The sequence below is a fragment of the Pituophis catenifer genome, unplaced genomic scaffold, assembly GCF_029215685.1.
Source record: "Pituophis catenifer annectens isolate HBS135680 unplaced genomic scaffold, rPitCat1.0.hap2 SCAF_1, whole genome shotgun sequence".
NCBI classification, from domain to species: domain Eukaryota; kingdom Metazoa; phylum Chordata; class Lepidosauria; order Squamata; family Colubridae; genus Pituophis; species Pituophis catenifer.
Genome location: NW_027256881.1, coordinates 130,687,574 through 130,712,413, shown reverse-complemented (window position 1 = coordinate 130,712,413; position 24,840 = coordinate 130,687,574). Strand labels below are relative to the sequence as shown.

Here is a 24,840-nt window from a genome sequence, read left to right as displayed (position 1 = left end):
ATAGTTTAATGACTCTTTTGACTTCGAGCAAAAAAATGTTATAATGGTCTTTGACAGTATTACAGTCAGTGAATAAAACTTGCCAACCAAGAGATGAGAGGTCGGTGTCTATGAGATAATAGTTGGCTTTTTTAAAGTTATAATTGGGGATCCCATCATTATGATAATTTTTGTAAGGACGTATATTGAGACAAAAGTCAATCATGCTGTGGTCACTGTTGGAAAAGGGTTCTTTTATTTGTAGTCCATAAATTGAGTTTAAACTGTTGCAGAAGATGAGATCAAGGCAGTTGTTAAGTCTAGTGTTGTTAGTTACTAGTTGATCCAGTCCCAGATTAGTAACAGCATTGTACAGGGTTGCATGTATGGGTTCAGTTGTACATTCGTTTAGGGTTCAATTAATAAGAGGTAGATTGAGGTCACCAAGAAAGATAAGAGGGTATGGGCAGGAGGCTGCCCACATTAGTAGTGAAGTTAACTTGTTCGCATGTACAATGTCGTAATCGGGAGCTCTGTAACATAGTAAGAATTGAAATGTGGTATTTAAGGACAGCTTAAATACACTTGGGCAGTATTTCTCTATTGTCAATATGTCTTACTAAAATCTCTTTCCAGATCTTATATATTCTTAACCATTCAACATTCTGAATATCCCAAAGTTAGGCAGTACAGGTGTTCTTCATTCGGCGGCTGTTCAAAGATACAATAGCACTGAAAGAAGGGACTTGGAAATCTTCCTTGTAGTTGCAGTGTCCCATGGTCATGTGATTGCCATTTGTGAGCTTCACAGTTGGCTTCCAACAAGCAGAGTCAAAGATTAGGGTTAGGCAGGAGGTTGTAAATGCCAATCATATGATTATGGCTTACTGTGACACCCAGGATTTGCCTAGTAAGGACAACTGGAATTTCTGCAATTGCCACTCTAAATTGTCATGGTCACATGGCATTACATTTTATGACTGGGTTGCTTAGTGACAGAGTTACCAGTCCCAATTACAATTGTTAAACAAGGACTACTTCTAATGGCACATTCAGATATTATAAAAGTAGTCTCAAATAAAAGCATATTTATTGTGAAGTAGGTTTTAATTACTACAAATGCTTTGGAAGTCTCATATTTCTATTTTGTACATTATGATATACCTTCTTTTTAGAGAATTTATATAATGCACACTATACATATACTATTTGATAGTTCTAGTGGAATATCTATATATGAGATTTCTATTTTGTTGTTGTTGTTATTGTTGTTAACAACGTGTAAAAGCACTTTGAGCACAAAAAAATTGATTATTCAGCTCTTTCTTTAGCATAATAAAAAGACTGAAAACTTCCATAGTTTATTAATTACATATTCCTTTTTATGTGTAAGCCGCTATCAGAATTATCCTGAATAAAATGTACCATCATTATAATCTTTCTAATTTAATTGTGTAGTCTTAGAGCCAGTTTCAAAACAGTGGCACTGACTGATTTTAAGATCAGTTAAGCAATAGTTCACCCTAGGTCAAATGTACAAATTTGAATTAATTAAAATACGATAAACAATAACTACAGTCATAAACAGTCTGTGGTCTAGCAGAAATCTCTATTATTTCCTCAGGAAAATATATCAAAATCTACAGAGGAAACTGGAAAAGAAAATATCCCTTGATACACATAGCACACAGCTGCTTCTCCTCTTTTATTTTATTATTATTTACATTTAATGAAAAGTTGAGGTTGAAGCAACTTTAAAAGCCCTCATGAGTTGTAGAATTGTTTAAAAAGTACTTATACTAGACACCAAGACATTATATCAAGGAGAAAATCTACTGCCCTGAATTCCAGCCTACTTTTCCAAAAGGATCTGTTCTGAGTCATTTATTGAAAGCAGACAGCCTGCAAAAATTCTACACTTCATAACAGCATTCCCTATTGATGAAAAGCTTCCTGTACCCAATGTACAAAGAATGATCTCGACATTTAAATATAGTTTCTCAGGCATTTGAGATTTCAAGGGCAAATCATGGCCATGCAGCTGCATTTTTACCTATGCTTGTGGGACTGCTGATTACATCTGTCACGTAATTGTGGTTTAAAGCGTTTCTGTGTGTTCCCACAAATACTCTGAATTATATTTGCCATTTATATCCAGAATTCCACACCATTAAGTATGAGATATTGTGTAGAAAAATATAGTTAACAAGATACTATTGCACTGAATTTAATCAAGTTATATGTCTTTGGATGACCACTGGACTTTATTTTGAAAATTCTTTCAAATTTTAAAATGTTTTTAATTTGGGCTCTGAAATAAGGAAACCCATATTCAAATCAACCGACGCTATGGAAGCTGATTATATAACTGTCATTGTCAGTCACTGTCTTTCAGCCAAAGTGGTAAGATATCACAAAGTTCTAATTGTGGGCCAAAATTGGGAAGCATTTGCTAAATCTAACCCTTGAGATTATGTAAATTTTTTGCTAGCAGAGAGAAAAATGTAGTAGATCTAAATTAAAATAGTAAGGCCTGGACCTGGACCTATTATACATTAGACCTATTAAATTAACTTTAAAAACTAGTTATGGAACTAGAAGACTTCCGGTTGAGGCGTGGGTTGAGGTGGCACGGAGAAGGAGCGCTCCGTATTCCGTGTCGATTTTCAGCGTTTCGGGGCCTGCTATGGGAAAGATCAGACCTGGGATGGACCGACAAAAAGAGGGATACTTCAGAGGAAGCGGTGCGGAGAGGTGCGGTCTCCCGCCGCTCCGAGAAGAACCCTTATTCCGGGCGCAGGAAGAAGAAGGCCGATTGGCCGAACCAGAGACTCGACGTCTTAAGCACAAAAGCAGGAAGCAAAAGAGTGAGAACGGGGTGAAGATTGGCGAGCAGGAGAACAAAAAGTTGAAATAATTCTATTGATGATTACTGTGAGGAGGGGATAAACCTTAGAGTCCAGAGGAGCAGCGGAAAGACAGAGAGACTCGGAAAGGCGCAGGTGGCAAATAACGAGGGGAGTGAAGTGACTCAGCAAAACCTGTCATATCAGTTCTATACAGTGAAGAGATGTTTGGAAGAGAGTGTAATCAGAGGAAAGTAACGAGAGGAAGCAGGATGCTGGTTTTTGTTAGATAAAGCTGCACCGATGGAGAAGGACAATATAGGTAATAACTGATCTGATACAAAGAGAAGCCGGAAAGTTGAGATCGCCATTTTGGACAGTAATAGTGAAAGGCTGTGTGCTTTGTTTCCTGTCTTTAAGATTAGATCTCCCTTGGACTAATATTGGTGGACCCTGGAGAGCTGTAAAAGTGTGATTAGAGAAAACAACAGAAGAACTTCATAGTGATTAACTCCTAAAAGGAGAGGAAATCTATATATATTCCACATATATTTTACATATATCTTAAATATACTAACTATCATTATTAACGATATACTGAACTATTAAGTCTTATTGATGAATTGTTTATATTTTACTATTAATTATTTATTAGAAGATCAATTTAACTTAAACAGTATTAATTTATATATACACATATTAACAAAGTACTGTCTATATATTGTAATATTTTAGTTTTTATACTATTACTTATTACATTGCTTGCTAGATAACTAATTAATTAATCATTTTAGAGATAGAATATTATAATATTTAGTATAAGTCTGTATTATTAAAATAATTTTATAGGATATATAGTATTTATAGTATCATATAGCTTAATCAATTGAATCAAAATTAATTGGAATTATAGTGATAGTGATATAAAGTAAAATAGTAAGGTGATATAGATTGAGATTTTATATTTGAGTATATATTTATCATAGGAATAATAGAAATTGAGGATATTTAAATTTACTTAAAAACCTTAGTACCTAACAGTACATAGAATTGATTAAGAAACAGATGCTGATTTGGGAAAGAATAGACAGAATTGTAGAAAAACAATACAAAATCCTGAAAGAAATGACATCTACAACAGTAACCACAGTAAAAGCAGGAAAGAAGCCTACTTCAACACCAATTGGACTAATGGCCTCTCCAGCGACACAAAAAACTATAGAAGGGATCTTCTCGACTGAAAAACAAACCCCTGCCATGAGTATGCAGACTGTCCAGACCACGTTGGTGACAATACAAGAGACGATGTTAAAAATGCAAGAGTGTATGTCCAGAAATCATGAGGAAACCAGGAGAGATCTGGATGAAATTAAAAACTCTGTTAAAGAAGATATACAAAAATTAGATGGAAAAATGTACTCCATTCAGGAGATAATCACAAAAAACGATCAAAGGATTATGGCCATAGGAAAAAAAAAACAGAATGAACAGAAGAGAAATTGGAGTTATTAGATGAGAAAATGACAGGTCTCAATAAAGAGCTTGAAAACACTGTGGCACAATTAGAAATGGAAAGAGCGGCATTCTATCTAAGATTTCAAAACGTAAGAGAAGAGAGAGATGAGGATCTGACACTAGTAATGGCCGAAATAATAGCTGAAATTTTGCAACGAGATAAAGATGAAATTATCAACGAAATAGATGAAGTGTTCAGAGTAAACACCAACTACGCGAGACAACATAGACTCCCAAGAGAGGTCCACGTACGATTTGTGAGAAAAAAGGTCAGAGACATTGTTTTCAAAATAGTTAAAGAAGAACCTATATATTATAAACAAAAAGAGATAATAACATTAAAACAAATACCAAAAAGAATTAGAGAGTGGAGGAAAGATTATGGATTCCTCACTGCACTATTAAACAGAAAACAAATATTATTTCGATGGTTAATGCCGGAAGGACTACTAGCCACGTGGAAGGGGAAAAAGATAAAAGTTGACACTATTGAAAAGGCACAAAATTTATATGACCAGGTGATAGAACTAGAAGGAACGGATGGCAGAAGAGAAGAGGCGGGAAGGAGAGTTAAATCAACATTAAGATGAGAAGATCAAGTGACTTCACGTGAAGAGGACAGTCAAGAGAAAGAAAAAGAGGAAGAGGGGGAAATCCAAGAAGAAGAAGGAGTAACGACAAGGGCACAAAACCAAGCTAAGAAAAGGGACAGGAAGTAAAGGAATAAAAAGGAACAAGAACAACTTTTAAAAATGGACCAAAATCTGAAAATTATATCACTAAATATAAACGGACTTAACTCTTTTGTCAAAAGAAACCAATCATTCAGGAAATTAATTAAACAAAAAGCAGATATTGTGTGCCTTCAAGAAATCCATATAAGAAAACAGGAAGAAAGGTACCTGCAATGTAAAAAACTAGGGAAACTATATGTATCATTAACAGATGAAAAGAAAAAAGGCATAGCAGTGTATGTTAAAGAAAAGATAGAAAGTAAATTGAAATATGTAGATAGAATAGGAAGAACTTTGATGATTGAAGTTAATCTTAAAGGCAAAAATGTGTTGTTAGTTGTAGTATATGTACCAAACAGTGAGCAAAAAGAATTTTACCAAAAACTACATGAAAAAATAATAGAACAAAATATAGAAAATGTATTTCTGTTAGGCGATCTTAATGCTTAATGCCAAAAAAAGACTATAGAAGTAATCAGATTAAAAAAAAATAAGAAGAATTTGCTGCCGAAAACATTTTTATCTCTTATAGAAGAACTAAATTTAGTAGATATCTGGAGACTATACAACCCAAAAGAGGAAAAATATACATATTACACCAACCCTCATAAATCCTGGTCAAAGATAGATATGGTATGGGCTACGAAGATCTTAACACAGGAGATTCAATCAGTAGAGATAGGGACTAATGACTGGGCTGACCACAACCCATTAATAATAGAATGGAGAGGATGGAGAAAGGGGAAATGATGAATACACAGGTAATGAAAGAAAAAGAATATACGGAAAGAATAGAAGAAGAACTGAAATGGTTCTTCAAGGATAATAATAAAAACCAGACATCCCTACAAAATTTGTAGGACACAACTAAAGCTTACATTAGAGGCCTAACACTACTCTACAATAGTAAAAGCAATTCTAATAGTTCTATGTCAGTGGTGGGTTTCAAAATTTTTTACTACCGGTTCTGTGGGTGTGGCTTGGTGGGAGTGGCATGGTTTGGTGGGAGTGGCTTGGTGGGCATGGCAGGGGAAGGATACTGTAAAATCTCCATTCCTACCCCACTCCAGGGGAAGGATACTGTAAAATCACCATTCCCTCACCAATCCAGGGGAAGGTTACTGCAAAATCCCGATTTCCTCCCAATCAGCTGGCACCTGGGAGGCAGAGAATAGATGGGGGTGGGGCCAGTCAGAATTTTTACTACCGGTTCTCCGAACTACTCAAAATTTCTGCTACCATTTCTCCAGAGCTGGTCAGAACCTGCTGAAACCCACCTTTGTTCTATGTTCAGTTCTCTACATTTGTAACATTCCTGGTATATTTATTAAAATATAATATGTACAGTTTGTCTTTTTAGAAGACTTTTCCTTAGAGTAATGATCCCTCATATGTTATGACTTCTGTTTCTTAAAACCTTGTAAGTAAAATCCATACAGAAAATATAATTGGTGACAAAGTAGAGTGTTTTCATATAAAATGGCTTATATTTTCTTAAATATATCAATTTCTTATTATTACCCTTGACCAACAATTGGTCACCTAACAACCATTTGAAATTATGGCAGGCATGGAACAAGTACTTTATATCCCATAAAACACTTCTGGCCATAGTAAAATATTGTGCCACCCTTCCCCTGGTTCACCTTTCCAATCTGTTGCGGCATCCTGTAGTTATATAAATATGATTTGCAATGTTTCTTGCTGGTAGCAGCACTTTTTTACTGGTTTCCAGTGATATAGCCAATTCAAAAGAATGAAGTCACAATTACATTCATGACATTTGTTTAACCACCACTTAATAAATGCCGCAAAAATTGTGAAATTGGATCTAATCATGTGGGTGCCTCAATTTAAGACTGTAGTGATTTACGTCCAGAAATCGTCCCAATTGCAGTCATAAATCAAGGACTACCTGTACATTGAGTATGTTTAAGATACCTTATAGCCTAAGATACCTATGCCTTGCATGTTTTAATTTATACTTTTGTTATAATTTTTTGTATTATGTTATTTGATTCTAAAAAGGTCACTATCATGCTGATCAGGCATTGATAGAACAAATGCCAGTGGATCTCTCCTTCTTTCTGCGTAAGAGTACACTTTAGTGTAGCCAAGGCTAGCTGGAGAGGATACAACAGTGGTGGGTTCCTCCTGTTCGGCCCAGTTGCGCCGAGCCGGTAGTGGTGACGATATGACGTCACCGAACTGGTTCTGCCCCCCCTGCGTTATTCTTACCTTTTATTTGGCCCCACCCCAATCTATTGCTGTCTCCTGAGTCCCAGCTGATCTGCTAGAAGGAAAAAAGCTGTTTAAACTCTTGCCGCCGGGCTTCAAAGGGTCGCCCTACAGCTGATCAGTGGTAAAAGGCAGTGTGCTGGTAGACCGGTGCCTCCAAAAACAAATGAGTAGACCGGTGCCTGCAAAAATAAATGGGTAGACCAGTGCCTCCAAAAACAGTGCAGTGCCTGCAAAAATAAATGAGTAGACCAATGCCTGCAAAAATAAATGGGTAGACCGGTGCCTCCAAAAACAAATGAGTAGACGGGTACAGCTCTGCAAGCAGTTAAAAGCCTGGTAGACCAGTACCTCTGCTAAATCCTAAAGAATTGTCACATGACCATCAAGCCATGTCCACAAAATAAGCCACGCCCACAGAAACGGTAGTAAAAAAATTTAGAACCCACCCCTGGGATACAACTCTTCTTTCTTAATCTTCTGCAGTCCTGCAGATGCTGAAATATTCCTGCAGCTAAAACTGTTTATTCTCCTTTAAATATCTCAAGAATATTAATCACAAAGTCTGTTGATTTTCCAGCAAAAAGTTTTCAACACTCAAATAACCTCATGACTCAATGCAGCCGCATTAAAAAGCCGCCAGGAGTCATCTATGTGTGAGTTTAGTGGTTATATAAATTTGTTTAATAAATAACAACAATGTAAAAGTGCTGCGACCATTGTAACTTATTCTTTTCTTTTCTAATCCATTCTGGAACTCAGTTTTGCATTGCCCTCTTTTTCTGCATCTACAGGGATAGCTTATATTACATGTCACTAATAGGGAAATGGGCTCAATTTGTTTACCTTGCACTATTTAAGATCTTCTCATCTTCATTAGTTCACAGTAATAGAAAGGGACTAAAGTAAATGTCTGCCCAAAGCGTTGTGTATTAGTCCAAGTGGCTAACAATATGTATGCTAAGAAATAATTTGCAGCATTAGGATAAATTGGTAGACAAAAACATAGAAAATTGTCAGATTTTTACTTCTTTATAACTTGATTCACATACAAAACCATAATGTGCTTTGATTTGGCTTAGAGTGATGTGTTGAACCCATCCATCAGGGTTTAACAAACCAATTCACTGTGACTTGATCAAGTTACCTCATCCTAAACCCTTAGATGAGGGTTTTCAGCCACTGTATATTTTTTGTGAAAAGCAGGACTACAACCAAGTTGTAATATTCTTCCAGTAGAAAAATTTATTTTTCTATGTGATTTGGAATTACCCTCTTCAGGTTATCTCCTTAACTCTGAATATAATGTGGAGAATCTCTTATTGTACCCAATTTTAATGGGCTTTGAAAAGCTTCTAAAATCTATATTTGGAATTCCCCAGATGACAGAATCAGATGAAGTTACTCCACTTAGAAAAGTATCAAGAAAAATGTATGGGAAAGACTGAATGCTCTGCCTGCACTTGTAGGCAGTAATGAGTCAGATGGACAACTAGCCTGACCTAATATGTTATAATATTTCAAGTGAATGTAGGAATACAGACCATATGTATAATCAATAAAACTAACCTTTATTGAAAAGGCATCAGTACTTCATGTGTATCTATACTTCCCAACAGATAATGGATAAAAATATAGTCTCTTTAAATGAAGGAATGCTACAAAAATCAGCAATCTTGTCCTTCCAAGTCTGTACAAGAATTCAACTGAGAATCCAGAACTATGAACTGGATGTGACTTATACTTGAGTCATACAACCTTTATCTGAATAGATATGCGTGTATGTGGGTGTATGTGAACCTCTGCACAAAGTGTTGATTGACATGATTGTGTCACATTGGGACATGAGCTAAACCTGACTTTAGTCAAGTGTGCTTCATAACACTATTTCTTTTCTGTTTTGGAAGCTTAAGTCATTTAATTGTCTCATACCATAAAGGATCCTTTATCCTAATTTTAAACCTAGGTATGATTACAATGTATGTATTAGATACTGAAAGAACAAGATGGATTCAGTTACTCAGATCATAAAAACCAATGAAGAGAGGAGAATAGATAGGCTTGACCTATATTGTATATATATATATAATTATATATGGAAAGTGTCTCTGCCCTTAACTACTTTCTGCTTAGTACAAAGGGAATAAAGGGAAGGTTAATAATCATAAATCATCTATTTTTAGAGGACACCTTTCTATAGTGTTCTGCCACAAATAGCCTCCCACCGGCCAGTACGCTCGCACAGAGTGGGCCTCCTCAGGGTGCCGTCCGCCAGACAATGTCGGCTGACGACTCCCAGGGGGAGAGCCTTCTCTGTGGCGGCGCCTACCCTCTGGAACAACCTCCCCCCAGAGATACGTACAATAACAGACCTCCGGATTTTTCGTCGGGCCCTGAAAACCCATTTATTTCAACTAGCTGGGCTGGCTTGAGTTAATTTTAAATTGATTTTAAATTGGGTTGTTTTAATTTACGGCCAATAATATTTAATTATTTTAAATTGCTTTTAAATTTTGTATGTATTGTTTTTTACTCTGGCTGTTCACCGCCCTGAGTCCTATTTTGGAGAAGGGCAGTATAGAAATTTAAATAAATAAATAAATAAATAAATAAATAAATAAATAAGTAAGTTAAAGTTTATTTTAAATTCATATCTTGAATTTTTCATTAACGAATCATGTAATTTTTCTGTTTTTTTAATTTGTATTCTAAATTTCATTTTTTAAAATTTCCTATGATTTTAAAAGGAAAGGGAACTGATTTAAAATGCAACAATAGAAAACAAATTAATATAGTAAAACTTAATTAAAGAGTAAACATAGTGTAATTGCTAGAATGACAATATTTCAAACTTTATAATGAGAATCTAGTTTACATATTTATATTTATTACTCTCTTAATGAAGATGAGAGGATAAAGGCACCAAGAGCTGGGACCAGTGGTGGGATTCAGCCAGTTCGCACCTATTTGGGAGAACTGGTTATTAAAAGAAATCTTATTTTGGTTTTTTTCCAGGGCTAATCCTGTAAGGAAGGCAGGAAGGAAACATTCTGGTGTTGTTTCTAGCCTAATCTTTATTGCCCTGCTTACAGAAATTGCCTCTCTAGTTAACCCTTATTAATTTAAGGCGCTTCGCCAATAGACGTGAGTGATGTTGAATTGGCCACGCCCACACAGTCAATGACCACTGAGCCAGACCTACCCAGCTGGTCATTAGGGCAGAGAACCAGTTGTTAAATTATTTGAATCCCACCACTGGCTGGGACTACATAACATAACACAACACAACACAACACAACACAACACAACACAACATAACACATACAGGTGGGGCTAGGTTTCAGGAGTGAGTATTGTGAGAAGAGGTTTATTTTTTAATTGTGATGTGCCTATTTTTAGAGCTTGCAATAATGTATTTTTTAAAAAAAGTTTTAAACATTGCGGCCAGAAGAAACTGAAAAGACCTTTTGCCTTTTGTGAGGAAGAGTTGCAAAAGTTTAGCAAGGCACAAATAGTAAAAAGTATGAACGTCTGTGCAATGCAGTTTCTAGGCAAAAAAATAAATCTAATCAAAACAACCAAAGGAAACTGAGCTTATCTTTTTTAAAAGTATATATATTGCAATTAATATAGAGTACTACTATTCTTGGGTTGCTTTTTTCTGTATTTGTATTTAAATTTACCACTCTAGAAACATCTTGTTATAACATTTTGGTTATATCTAATTTATTCTATTTCAAGAATTTTAAAAAATCATATTACATCATTGAAACGCTTAAAATTATTAAGACTATTTTTTTTGTAATTTGGTTCCTATTTTTAGTACATTCCAAACTGGAATATTTGAAGAAAAAATTATGGATAAAACTGTTGGAACAAAAACTGGATTTAAAAAATGTTGTCTGTGTATTATGAGGCTCCATGTTATTCCCATGTAACCAGCAAATCATTCCTGAATATATCTTTATTTTTTTTATCTTTATAAAAGTACCTTCATTTTCTCTATAGTAATCATGTTTATACATTGTATTAAGTCAATACATATTTTAGTAATTAGTAAATAAATTTAGTAAGTATTAAATAAAGTGATTACTATTAAGTAATTACTATTTAGGTTTGACTAATATATTCCTTAAAATAAGGAATATAAAAGCACTCTGACTATAAAACTATTTCTCCTTTCATTAGGCATTCCGGAGTAATTATAGAGTAATATTTTGTTCAATCTTATTTGATCAGAATCAGTTCAGAGAGGCTGTTTTGAACAAGTCAAGGAATTCATATATGAACCGATATGATGTTAGTACCTGTATATTGCTGATGGAGAGCAATTTCATTTGCTTAAAATATATTGCGCATTAAGTTTATTGCAAGAAAGTTGCATAAGACTTTTTCAGTAGAATGAACAGAGCAGACAAAGAAGCAACAGACTTCCTTTACAAAACTATACAGTAGGTAGGGTTTTTTTTACTTTTTCTCCAATCCAACTCATCTTGGGCATTTGTCAGAGTAAATGTTTCTGTGCACTATTTTCTGGAAGCATTAGAAAGAAACAAAAAAGAATCTAGGAACAACTAATTGGTCAGTTGTTGATATTCAAATTCTATTTCAATATGAAGTCCATGTGTGACAATGAAGGAAAGCTGCTAGCATCAAAGCAGGAACTCTGTGTTTTAAATTCATTTGCCTTGTCGGTCCCATTTTCTCTCCCATCTGGATCACATTTTGCAGAGTTAGGACCATGATTCTTTCCCATTTGGGACTATTCCCATATGTTCTTATTTCACATTCAGATCTGAGGCCAATTATGATTCTTTTCAGCAATTAGAAAGTTACCACAGGATTCCATTGTGCTAGAAATCACCACCTGCCACAACCGTAGTTTCAGACTGGACAAACATTGTGATCATGCTGACTCTTTCCATCTGGGATAAATTAAGGGATAATGCAATGTACAGGTAGAAATTGATTTTGATTTTCCTACTTCATATTCAATTTTTCTTTCCATTGGTTCCACTAGTATAGGTCTTCTGCATGAGCAGAGGGTTGGACAAGATGATGTCCAAGGTCCCTTCCAACTCTGTTACTGTAAAGATCTAAATATTTGTATTTATTGATGGTGATGTATCACAGATTTAGTGTATAAATCAGTATCACATTTCTACATGACTACGTTGTTTACATAATTTTGAATAGCAATACTTTCCCATTAATATTTCAGTGCATCAATAAAAAAAAAATACACTCAATTCCTTTCAGACACATTCTGATTAGTGAACTGCTATAACTCACTATTTGCATTTTTGTGCATTTTAAAAAAATAAACTACTAAATATGAAAATAATCCTTTCCCCTTCCCCAAAGTATTTCAGGATTTCTGTTTCAAACCTAGAAGCTTTAATAGTTACCATTAACTCATCTGACAGAACTTGACCACTATTTTAGGTCATAGACTTATTCTTACTGTTCCCACAGTATCTTAGTTCAGAGTGAATGGAGATAAAGAGATGATAATTTATTCTGTCAGCAATCTGGAGGAATGCAAACAGCACTTTATAAATGGGTTACATATCTTTCACTTCATCTTTTTCTCAGTGATATAAAATTTGGGAGAAAACTTTATAGATTTAATCTAATATCATTAATAAATGAATAATGAATTGAAATAACAGACATGATCTCTTCCCCGCAAGTTGCTTTTTCCCACTTAATAAAAATAAAAAATTGCTCTTTAAGTCCATGAAGAACTTCTCAGCTTGCCAGTTTAATAGAAAGCTGTTTATTATTACATGGATGGTTCAGATCTTTAAAGCTTAAGATCATTGTATATGACATGAAAATCTAAATGTTATGTCACAGAAAAGAGGTCTATTGCCACCCTAATGTTTTAGGGCATTGGCTTGAAAGTTTGAGAATTTTCCAAGAATTGAACTTTGTCTTAGATTTAGAAATGTGTGATTTAATTTAAGTAAGAGCCTTGGTAGTACAAGGGTTTAAGGCACCCTGTTATTAAGCTGCTTAAGACCAGCTGCCTACAATTACTGCAGGGTTCGAATCTCGCCAAGGCTCAAGGTTGACTCAGCCTTCCATCCTTTCTAAGGTAGGTGAAATGAGGACCCAGTTTGTGGGGGCAATAAGCTGACTTTGTATAAATATACAAAAGGATGAAGGCTATTGCTGAGCACATTGTAAGCCGCCCTGAGTCTTCGGAGAAGGGCGGCATATAAATCAAATTAAAAAAAAAAATGGTACAAAAGATTGTCCTAATTGGAGAATAAATCACAATCTTACAAAGCTTTTATTCTTTTTTTTTTTTAAAAAAAGCTGAAAATGCATACTAATCAAATCTAAGTAATATGGCATTGGAGGGAGGAAAAAAGAGAGTTAAGCAGGAGGCAGAAGAGTGGTGTCACCATGAAAACCTAGCTATAGTCTGGCCTACAGGGTTTTGTTCCAAAGTATGAAGGATCTCTGTCAGAATGTGTGAAAATTCATGCTATATAAGTTGTATTATATACTACAACGAAACTTACAGTGGAAGAGAAACAACTATAGAGAATTTATATTCCAATTTATTTTGATCTAAGCCCAACTGACAGTGCATCATCGTGTAATGTCATGCTACTACATGAATAGGATGGACACTTTCTCTCGCCTCCATTCCACAGAAAGAATTGTGAATTCCTTGGCAAAGGGGTATTAATCATTTAAGATATTTTAAACATGAAACAGTATAAGTATCAGAGTTTGTGGGTCTATCATGTGTGAATATGTATAGGAGATCATATATTGGTTTTGCTGAAAGTTCAGCTAAATAGACTTCAACTTTTGAACTCTGAAGTTTGTGATTTGTCAAGTAGAGGATAAAAATATGATTTTCTAAATGTGCTAGTTGAGCATATTTGAATTGTTTTAACATGCTTAGATTTTAGTTTTATTATTAGTTGTAAAGCTCTAGAGTGAGATACTATATAGGTAAAGGTAAAGGTTCCCCTCGCACATATGTGCTAGTCGTTCCTGACTCTAGGGGACAGTGCTCGTCTCCGTTTCTAAGCCGAAGAGCCAGTGCTGTCCGAAGACGTCTCCGTGGTCATGTGGCTGGCATGATTAAACGCCAAAGGCGCACAGAACGCTGTTACCTTCCCACCTAAGGTGGTCCCTATTTTTTTACTTGCATTTTTTATGTGCTTTCAAACTGCTAGGTTGGCAGAACCTGGGACTATTAACGGGAGCTCACCCCGTTACACAACACCAGGGATTCGAACTGCTGAACTGCCAACCTTTCGATCGACAAGCTCAGTGTCTTAGCCACTGAGCCACTGCGTTCCCTTGAGATATTATATACAATGGGTTAATTTCTAGATATTTTCAACGCTATAAAAATATATGACAGACTGAGATGTAAACTATAATTTTTAAATCCTGTAGACTCTAAATGCAAGTTGTGGCTTTTGTCACAAGAGGGCAGTATCTGTATTTTAGATACACTTTATTTCATGAGTATTACTTTCAATTTATTAAAATATTTCCTATGGCTAAAATGAATTATCCTACTTAATTTATAGCATTCATTATTTTGATGTAATCATCTACATTTATAGGCCTGTCAAACTGGCGGCCTGCAAGCCGGATACGTTACGTGCAGGCCATGCCCATCCCGGCTCCACAAAGGCAAAAAACGTCACAATATGTCACGATCCAGCTTGTGACGCCATCTACAAGATACCATATCTAATTATTAATACATTTGTGTGCTACTATAACATTTTGTGGATTGTTTCTTTTAGTTTCAGAGGTTTGAGCTGAGAAGTCAACAATACTTTAGCATCAGGGCTTAGCACAGAAGAAGACGCAAGCCAATGGAAAATAATAACTGTGGCAAATGCGAGATAGGCCCACTGAGAATATGCTCCTAGTGGGTATTTAAATATATAGTCACTAATGGATGATCGATCTAAAAATGAAACTTTTTCCATTTTAATTAATAACAGTTTTCTCCAGCTAGTGAACAAAATTGAGCCTTGAACAAAAATGAGCCTTGGTTAGTACAGTGGACTAAAGCACTGTTATTAACATCTGCTGCTTGCAATTACTGCAAGTTCAAATCTCACCAGGCTCAAGGTTGACTCAGCCTTCCATCCTTTTAAAGGTAGGTAAAATGAGGACCCAGATTGTGGGGGCAATAAGCTGACTTTGTATAAATATACAAAAGTATGAAGGCTATTGCTTAACGCATTGTAAGCCACCCTGAGTCTCCGGAAAAGGGTGGCATATAAATTAAAGCAAAAAAAAAATAATATTTGCAATATTAAGATTAAAATAATAACAAATATTTGGTATGTAAGATTTTTATTTTTCTAGAGAAAATTGTTCAATTAATGTTGTTGTTACTTCTTTATTTTAGGTGTCCAACTCCTGGTTGTGATGGCTCTGGACACATTACGGGGAATTATGCTTCACATCGAAGGTATGTACAAAAGTGATTTTTTTTGTGACAACAGTTTCCAAGAAAAAGACACTAACAGCAAGTGATTTCAAGTCATAAGATCATTTTCCTACAGTTGCTGTACTTAATATAAATTCATAGCAGATACAAAATAGCAATTAAGTTCATCATAACAATGATTAAATCTCCAAAACAATTCAGCATTCAGTTCCAAACAATTAATTATACTATAAACAATTAAGGTCTAACATAGTACTAAAGCAAAATCACAAATAATTTACCTACTTAGCAAGGTAAATAAATTAAGATGCCAGTGTAATAGGTTCTTAAATGTAACATATTTCCACATCAGATACCGAAAAAAAATAGCAACAACCAATTAAAATGTAGCATAGATTCTAAAGTGCTTGAATCAGAAATAGATGATAAGGTAAATGGATTGATTGATTGATTGATTGATTGATTGATTGATTGATTGATTCGATTAAAAATGCCGCCCTTCTCCGGAGACTTAGGGTGGCTTACAATGCGTTAAGCAATAGCCTTCATACTTTTTGTATATATCTGCTTAGTAGGGCTTTCGGGCACCCCCAAGCGGTGTTCTTTTTTATATAAAGTCAGTTTATTGCCCCCACAATCCGGGTCCTCATTTTACCTACCTCGAAAGGATGGAAGGCTGAGTCAACCTTGAGCCTGGTGAGATTTGAACTTGCAGTAATTGCAGGCAGCTGGTACTACTTAACAGCACTTTAGTCCACTGCGTCACCAAGGCTCTTAAATATTTCCACCATAGTTATATATCAGTAAATAATCTGCTGCCTGCTTTATAGAGTGTCAAGTATAGAATATAGAAATCATATTTCATACAAATACCAATATGAAAATGTATAGGTGAAAATGGATTAAAAGTTAATTGAGGGACTATATATATTAAATCTAAGTTTTTCCCAAAACCAGGTTGCTAATTATTAAAACAACAAAGAGAGAATAGGAATATGTGGGCAGTTTTCTAAGTGGCGAAAATAAGAACTTCTTAAGAATTAGTGTTGGGACCAGTGCCTTTTATTTTCTACATTTTTTTCTGATTTAGCTATAAAGAATAAGCTGGCTATATTTGCAGGAAATAGTAAATTAATTGGAGCGATGGAAACCAAACATGATTGTGAAGAGCTTCAGAAGAATCTCTTTAATACTGGATGAATGGTCAACTAAATGAAAATGTAGTTCAATTATATATGTACAAAGTGATTCAGATTGGAACCTCCCTGCCCTGCCCCAGGAGATAGGATAGGGATAGCATCTGGAAAAAAAATGTTAGGGGTGTAGTGAAAAATCAGAAAAAGATGTTCATTTATTGTGTAGCTGTGGTAAAAGACAAATTCAGTGCTAGGGATCATTAAGATTGGAAATGAAACTGCAAACCTTGTAATGCTGTTATACAAATATATGTTGCATCTGCAATAGAATACCATGTAAATTCTGGTTGCTACCTTTGAAAAGTACAGAAGGAAAACATAAGAATAAGAGGTCTCAAACACTTGCTTTATGACAAAAGTCTACAGGTAGTCCTCGGCTTTGGACCACAATTGAGCCCAAATTTTCTGTTGTTAATGTCTGTTGAGACATTTGTTAAGTGAGTTTTGTCCAATTTTACTACTTTTCTTGCCACAATTATTAAGTGAATCACTTTGGTTGATAAGTTAGTAACCTCATTATTAAGTGACTCTGCCTTCCCCATTGACTTTGCTTGTCAGAAGGTCGCAAAAGGTGATCACATGATCCTGAGACACAGCAAACGTCATAAATATGAACCAGTTGCCAAGCATCTGAATTTTGATCACATGATCATGCAGATGCTGCAAAGGTCATAACTATGAAAAAACGGACATAAGTCATATTTTTCAAAGCCATTGTAACTTTGAATGATCACTAAACAAACTGTTGTAAGTTGAGGACTATCTGTAGTACATTTGGAACTCTATAGCCTAGAAAAAAGGCAACAAGAATGTCATGTTTAAGGACACAGAGATAGAGAACACGAAAAGGTTTGGTACTTCCTTAAAACATGAGGAAATTCAGCCATCTGATGAAGCTAACTGGAAAGAATGGACAATTTTTTCCCCATCTATCTACTGTATAATTTACCTGTGAAATTCATTAGATAAACTTGGACTCTTTAAAAGGAGATTGGATAATTTCATGGAAAACAGATCTATAGTTCTTGGGAGTTAATTTATCTCTAGGAGGACAATTGAAGCAGTAAGCTATATATTCCTCTTTTGCTTATGAGCACCCCAGAGCTTCAGGCTGGCCACTACAGGAAACAATGATCTGGCATTACTTCTTATAGTCTTGCTGTTTTTTTTTAAAAAAAAAACCCAGAGGACTAAAGAAAGCTTCTACCAATTGACTTACATTCCAAAGATTTCATTAAACTTCATTAGATATATCTGGCTTGCTGTAGAGTCTTTCTTGACCACATTTGTCTGAAGGAGTCAAATATGAATGTATAGATCTGCCTTATTTATACTATTCATAAACATTATTTGCTAAACTCATTCATTAGTGATTAGGAGAGATTAGGAGAGGCAAACAATTATCCCATATTGTGATTTAGGCCTTTAGGAATTTTGATTCTTTATTATGTTTAAAATCAAGAACCTCTCATTAGCTAAGTCTATACATTTTTATGTATCACAGGGCTACCATGGATAAAAACAGTGTTTCTGGGTCAGATAATAATTAGAATGAAATGTATTTATCTCCATTCAGCATCATTTGCTGACTAGAGTGGAATAACTAATATTGTGCAGATGTCACATAAAAGGATTTGCATTCCTAGACATGGAAGAGCTTAATCCAGATGCTGTTTTGCCCAGTTAATTTCTGGTTCATTTCATGTGTTGTACCTTTCTAATTTATTTACTCATTTTATAAACAGTAGGCTTTTTATAGTATATTAAGACATATGTGGAGGGTTAATTAAATTATACTTTCTGTCTCCATTAGTTTCTCCATAAAATATATTGACTATGCCTATAAGAAGTGTATATGTTTATTGACTATGAGAATCTGCATTTTGCTTGGATTATACCCACAGGCTCAATAGAATTGCTCAGGCACAGTCAATGTGCAGAAATTGGGTGAAATGGCATGTTGAAAGGGTTTATTTGGATTGCTATGAAATCCTTGCATTCCTTCATATGGAAGAGTTTGATATAGATGATACAGCTTCCTTTGTATGAGAAGCCCAATTTAACTTCAGTGTAAAAAAACAAGTACTAGGAATACATTTTGAATTTATAGTAGTGATGAATATTCACTTACAAGTAAATTTCTTATATTAGGATAAAGGTTGGCATTAATGAAAAAGTAATACATTTACAGTGGTTTTTTTTTTTACTTTGTGGTTTAGAGATGAAGTGGTTGGCAAAGGAAGAATACTTCACAACCCTAGAAAAGTATGATTCAATTATACTAACTGCAAAATGTATATAACTTTCTGATTTTCGTGATTCAGCGTTCTCTGAAAATCAGCATTTGAGATTTCATTAAAAATAGCTATTCTTTTCTTATTACTCTTAAACCTGAGCCTATATTCACATCTAATGAAAGATGAGTTCCCTCTTGTGGTTAATTCTTGCCATTGTTCTTTCATTTAAAAAAAGTAAAAAGATAGAAAGAATTTAACCTGCATGTCATTTTTATTCAATGTGCATTTTTTTTAGATTAGTTGATTATGTCTAGAAATAAATAATTTCATTGATTTTCTTTATTCAGTCTTTCTGGTTGTCCACGAGCAAAGAAAAGTGGAATTAGAATAGTACAAAGTAAAGAAGACAAGGAAGATCAAGAGCCAATTAGGTAAGTATGGATCACTATATATGATTTAATCAACTGTTGGTTTTCTCTTATAATTGAATGATAATGCTCTCCCATATGTATAAATTTTGGTCATTTTTAAGCTTATGTATCTATATAATTAGGGTTATCTTGTTCAATTTCTTATCATATAATTCTACCAAATAATAAACGAGAGAGTTATCCAGTACAAGCTAGAAGAAACTTGTTTTGGTAAAGAAGTGTAACATACTAGAATATTATCCAGTAACACAATGTATTCGCATATTTTTCATGCCTGGTCATGAGACAGAATATGAAGAAAGCTTTCTCTTGTCATAGGCAACAGCAAGAAATTATGTTGGATCAAAGCCATTTTCTTTTTATGTACAAATGTTTGTGTATCATTTGTTGACACCACATCACCACACACACATACCATTTTTATTTGTCCAGGAAGGATTTTTATAAAGCAGCAATTACAAAAGAACCATTAAAAATACAGTGGAAAAGAGAAATATTGAAAATAGGAGGATGTTTCTTGTTTCTTTTTTTAGTAGAGTCTTCAGGTGACAAAATAGTAAAAATTACAATTACATCAATACTGTAATTTTCAGAGCAATCATAATTATTAGGGCAATGCTTTGATTCAGAATGAATCCTGAATGTGATGCCAAATAACATTCGGCATCACATTCATGGAGCATCTTTTCACTTACCAGAAACAAGACATCTTACTATACAAATTATTCTAAAGAAAATCACATGAACCTCCAATTTGAAGTTCAGGAAGTCATTCTGGAAAAAGCAGGATATCATGTGCACAGACAGAGGAAAAAATGTGGGGTACAGTAAAATGGACCTTGATGACTGGGTTCAACATTCTATCTTCAAATCAGTGCATTTGATGACGGATTACCCAGCTGAACTGTTTGGAGGGCCAAAAGGGAAATAAATGTGTATATATCTTCACAGTCATTGCTATCCGATTTCATTGTAGTTCAGATATGCTTTTTTAGAATTCTTCATCTGTTCCCATGTTTCCTTGAACTTCATTCAGTCAATTTGTTTGTTCTATATCTTTCATTTCTTTTATCTTATTTCAACATGGATGCTAAATTTGAGATAGGGGTCTATAGAAATTTAAATACGTACATACAATTTCTCAGTTTAGTTAGTCCTTCTCTCTCAATAAGTAATTTATTGTGCTACATAAGCTTCTTTTTAATTGTATAAATAAATGTAATGCCTTATTAGTTATGTCTCTTCTCGTGTCTTTTTTCAGTCCCTAAGCAATGTTGTCCCACCATCCCATATTTAATAGGGAATGTCACCCCACTACATTTTTTTCAGTTGTCTTATACTTTATTTCTTTCCTGCATCATTTATAATACACCTGCTAATGTCCTAAGGGAATGTCTGACTCTTATTGCAAAGAAAAGCTATACTTATTTGTCCTGGCTAGGAATCCAGAAGGTTGCAAAAACAGAAATAATGGTCCTTTCACCATTACATCCTTAGTCCAATAATGATATCAACAAAAGGAAGAAAAGTTCTTCTATATCTATGGCAATAGTGGAAGTAGTAGTAGTTAGTGTTTGCAGCAAAAGAGGATTTTCTACATTAATGATTCTGCCATGGATTTTTGCTCCAAATCTAGTGTTTCACTTGGTTTTCCTAAGGGTTAACCTCTTACTACCCAACTTTCCCAACCTTTCACAGTGAGCACCAGCCAATCACCACTCTAGAGCCACAGCTGATGTGTCTTCTGTTTTTTTCCACCTGGTATTCCTTTGAATTTAATTTTTGTTCTGTTCAATTTTGGGTTATTTTGTCAAGATCACGAGTTATATTCTTCTCAATAACTGCTTCCTCCTGTCTGGTTTGCCTATGCCCAGTCTATTTGGCTGCCATATTACATATCAGAGTCTTAGTGTCAGCCTACCTCCTCAGTAGAATACATTCTTTTCAAGGGAAGTTGCTTTTCATTGCTGCTTAACTTTCCTCTATTTAAAATGTATCAGCATCTTTGTATGACTTCAATCCTGGCCAAGCAACAATAATATTTATTTATTTATTTATTTATTATTTATTTATTAGTCACATTTTTATGCCGCCCAACTCCCTAGGGACTGTGGGCGGCTTACAACAAAAAAACAATAAGAACAATATCCCGTAAAAATTTTTTGAAAGAAAACATTAAAAACCCATACACTCCATTCCATGGCCAGGTCTCGCAAGATCACCATAGCGAGATCAACGGCCCCAGGCCTGCCGGAAAAGCCAGGTCTTCACCGCTTTCCGGAAGGCCAATAGGGTGGGGGAGGTCCGGACCTCAGGAGGTAATTGGTTCCAGAGAGCCGGAGCAGCCACAGAGAAGGCCCTCCCCCGCGGGCCCACCAACCAACATTGTTTAGCTGATGGGACCCGGAGGAGACCAGCTCTGTGAGATCTTACCGGTTGCTGGGAGCTATGCAGTAGAAGGCAGTCTCAAAGATAACCTGGCCCTGAGCCATGTAGGGCTTTAAAGGTAATAACCAACACCTTGAATTGCGTCCGGAGACCGATAGGGAGCCAGTGCAGCTCACGGAGAATTGATGTAATGTAAGTGTATCTAGGTGTACCTACAATAGCTCGCGCGGCTGCATTCTGGACCAACTGTAGTCTCCGAACACTTTTCAAGGGTAGCCCCATGTAGAGCATGTTGCAATAATCCAACCGTGAGGTGACAAGGGCATGAGTGACTGTGAGGAGAGCCTCCTGATCCAAGTAGGGTCACAATTGGTGCACCAGGCAAACCTGTGCAAAGGTCCCCCTAGCCACAGCTATCAGATGTTGTTCCAATCTTAGCTGTGAGTCTAGGAGGGCACCCAGATTGCAAGCCCGTTCTGAGGGGGACAATTTCTCCCCCCCAGGACCAAGGATGGACAATCGACATAGTCTTTAGGAGGCAGTACCCACAGCCATTCGGTCTTGTCTGGGTTAAGTCTGAGCCTGTTGGCTCCCATCCAGGCCCTCACAGCCTCCAGGCACTGGCACATCACATCCACTGCCTCACTGAACTGACGGGGGGTGGAGATATACAGCTGGGTATCATCAGTATATTGCTGATATCCCACCCCGTATCATCGGATGATTTCACCCAGCGGTTTCATCTAGATGTTAAATAGGAGGGGAGAGAGGACTGAGCCCTGAGGCACCCCACAAATGAGGGGCCTAGGGGTCGACCTCTGTCCTCCTACCAACACCGACTGTGACCGACCAGAGAGATAGGAGGAGAACCATCGCAACACGGTGCCTCCCACTCCCAAGTCACTTAGTCGTCCCAGAAGGATACCATGGTCAATGGTATTGAAAGTTGCTGAGAGGTCAAGTAGCACCAAGATAGAGGAATATGACCCCCATCTCGGGCTTGCCAGAAATTATCCATCAGCGTGACCAAGGCAGTTTCTGTGCTGTAGCCAGGCCTGAAGCCAGACTGAAAAGGGTCCAGATAATCCGTTTCACCCAATGACCGCAGGAGCTGAAGTGCCACCATATAAATATATAAATATAATTACTTGTTTAATTTAATTTAAAGAGAAGGAGGGTTTTTACCTTAAAAGTTTCACTGAATTTCTTTGCCCAGTTTCTGCCTACATTTTCTAGTGCATGTTACAGGGTACTACTTGAAGGTTTTGACTCTCCTACTTCTGATGTGGGAATGCAAAACAATGAAATATTCTGAGTTCATAAATGTATAACCATCCTCATTAAGTACCTAGAAAGTTATATCACAGTGGAACATGGGAATTGCTGCTGTCTATTTTCCCTCCATTTCTTAGCAGAGTACAATTGGGTAAGCTGAAAAAAAGGAACACGCTGTGCCAAAATGTTCTTCATGTGTTATGAAAGGGAGAAGAATAACTGAAATGTGATGCTGGCTCTTCAACCATATGGGCACTTAGGTGAATGATGCTTTCAGAATGGAAAGCTACTGCAGCAATGTTTTCTTCTCTTATTCAGCTTCCATTCATTTCATTCATTTCTACAGTGTAGTAGTTTCATTTTTAGCATTGCTCTCATACAAGGTACTCGGTAAAGAATAGATGGAAAGAACATGACATCCAAAACATTATTAACAATGCTTACATAGTCTCTGAGTACATGGTCACAATACAGTGCTATGATGAAATATCAGCTTAGTTTCTTCCTTCATAATTTCCCCAGGGCTTTTGAGATATCAGCCACTGATTGGATACTGCTGGAGAAATGACCAAAAAATAAAGACAGAGATAAACAGGGCAAGGATAATTGTCATTCAGATTTTGCAGGCAATGGCTACTGGAATTTGCAAGAACACAGTAGAAGGGCTTTAAACAAGCAAAGTATTAAAATGGGGGATGTGATGTTAAAGCTAGCTCAAGTTTTACTCAGAGTAAGGTTGACTATCTGACTTTGGAGATTCCTGACATCTAAAGGATTGGCTAGCAAAGTATCAACAAGGAATTTTGGGGAAGCATGCCATCTCTCTCACTCTTCTTTATTCTACAACCAGTCAATCTATTCCATCTCTTTATAGATACTTGGAACTTATAGGTTTGTACAATCATGTGCTATTTGCCAGAAGCAGGTGGAGTTTGAGAAGCAACATAGTTGTTTTGCCAATGGGCCAGCCTAACCAGAGTCAATCTTCTACTAGTGGTTTGGCCCAATCACTTTCTCAGGCAAAACATAGAGGAAAGAAAGAAATACACGAATAGTAGCAATGAGACTATATATTTCCCAAGTAATTTTCCAAAGTTGAATATTTGTAGGAACAAGTTAACTCATATTGTCATTTTCTGTGCTGAGGGTACAGTCTCATAATGGACTGAGTACTCCTTGTACAAGCAAGGAGCTATCCATGTCAATGGAGTGCTGATTCATAAATATTATATTTGTTGTCTGCTTATTTAGAAAAGCAGTTATAGATTGACATTCCCTATTGAATACCCAAAAAATAAAAATAAAAAATATACATTTGCTGTAAAAATCTGAATATTATTACTAACTACACTAGCATGCTTATTTATTATTATTTTTTAATCAAATTTAGAAACCACCCATTTTCTTCACAGAAAGACTGTGTTTACTGTCTATTATTCAGAAAGGAGCAAATTTGCTTCCACTGTAATAGTTCTTTCTCAGATTGGTGGTACAACATTCCAGTATATGTACATTGCTAGTTTATTAAGGTTATTTCTTAATTCCATGAACATCT

The 24,840-nt window shown here is 35.7% G+C and overlaps 1 protein-coding gene across 1 annotated transcript in view; it reads left to right on the top strand.

Annotated features, from left to right (window-relative positions):
- The window catches only part of MYT1L (myelin transcription factor 1 like), a 302,946-nt gene that overhangs the window by 271,767 nt on the left and 6,339 nt on the right, over window positions 1-24,840 (top strand). Inside the window, exons 18-19 of the mRNA XM_070955078.1 lie at window positions 15,717-15,779; window positions 19,539-19,622. Of these exons, the coding sequence (XP_070811179.1) occupies window positions 15,717-15,779; window positions 19,539-19,622 (147 nt within the window). The remainder of the gene's footprint in view (window positions 1-15,716; window positions 15,780-19,538; window positions 19,623-24,840) is intronic.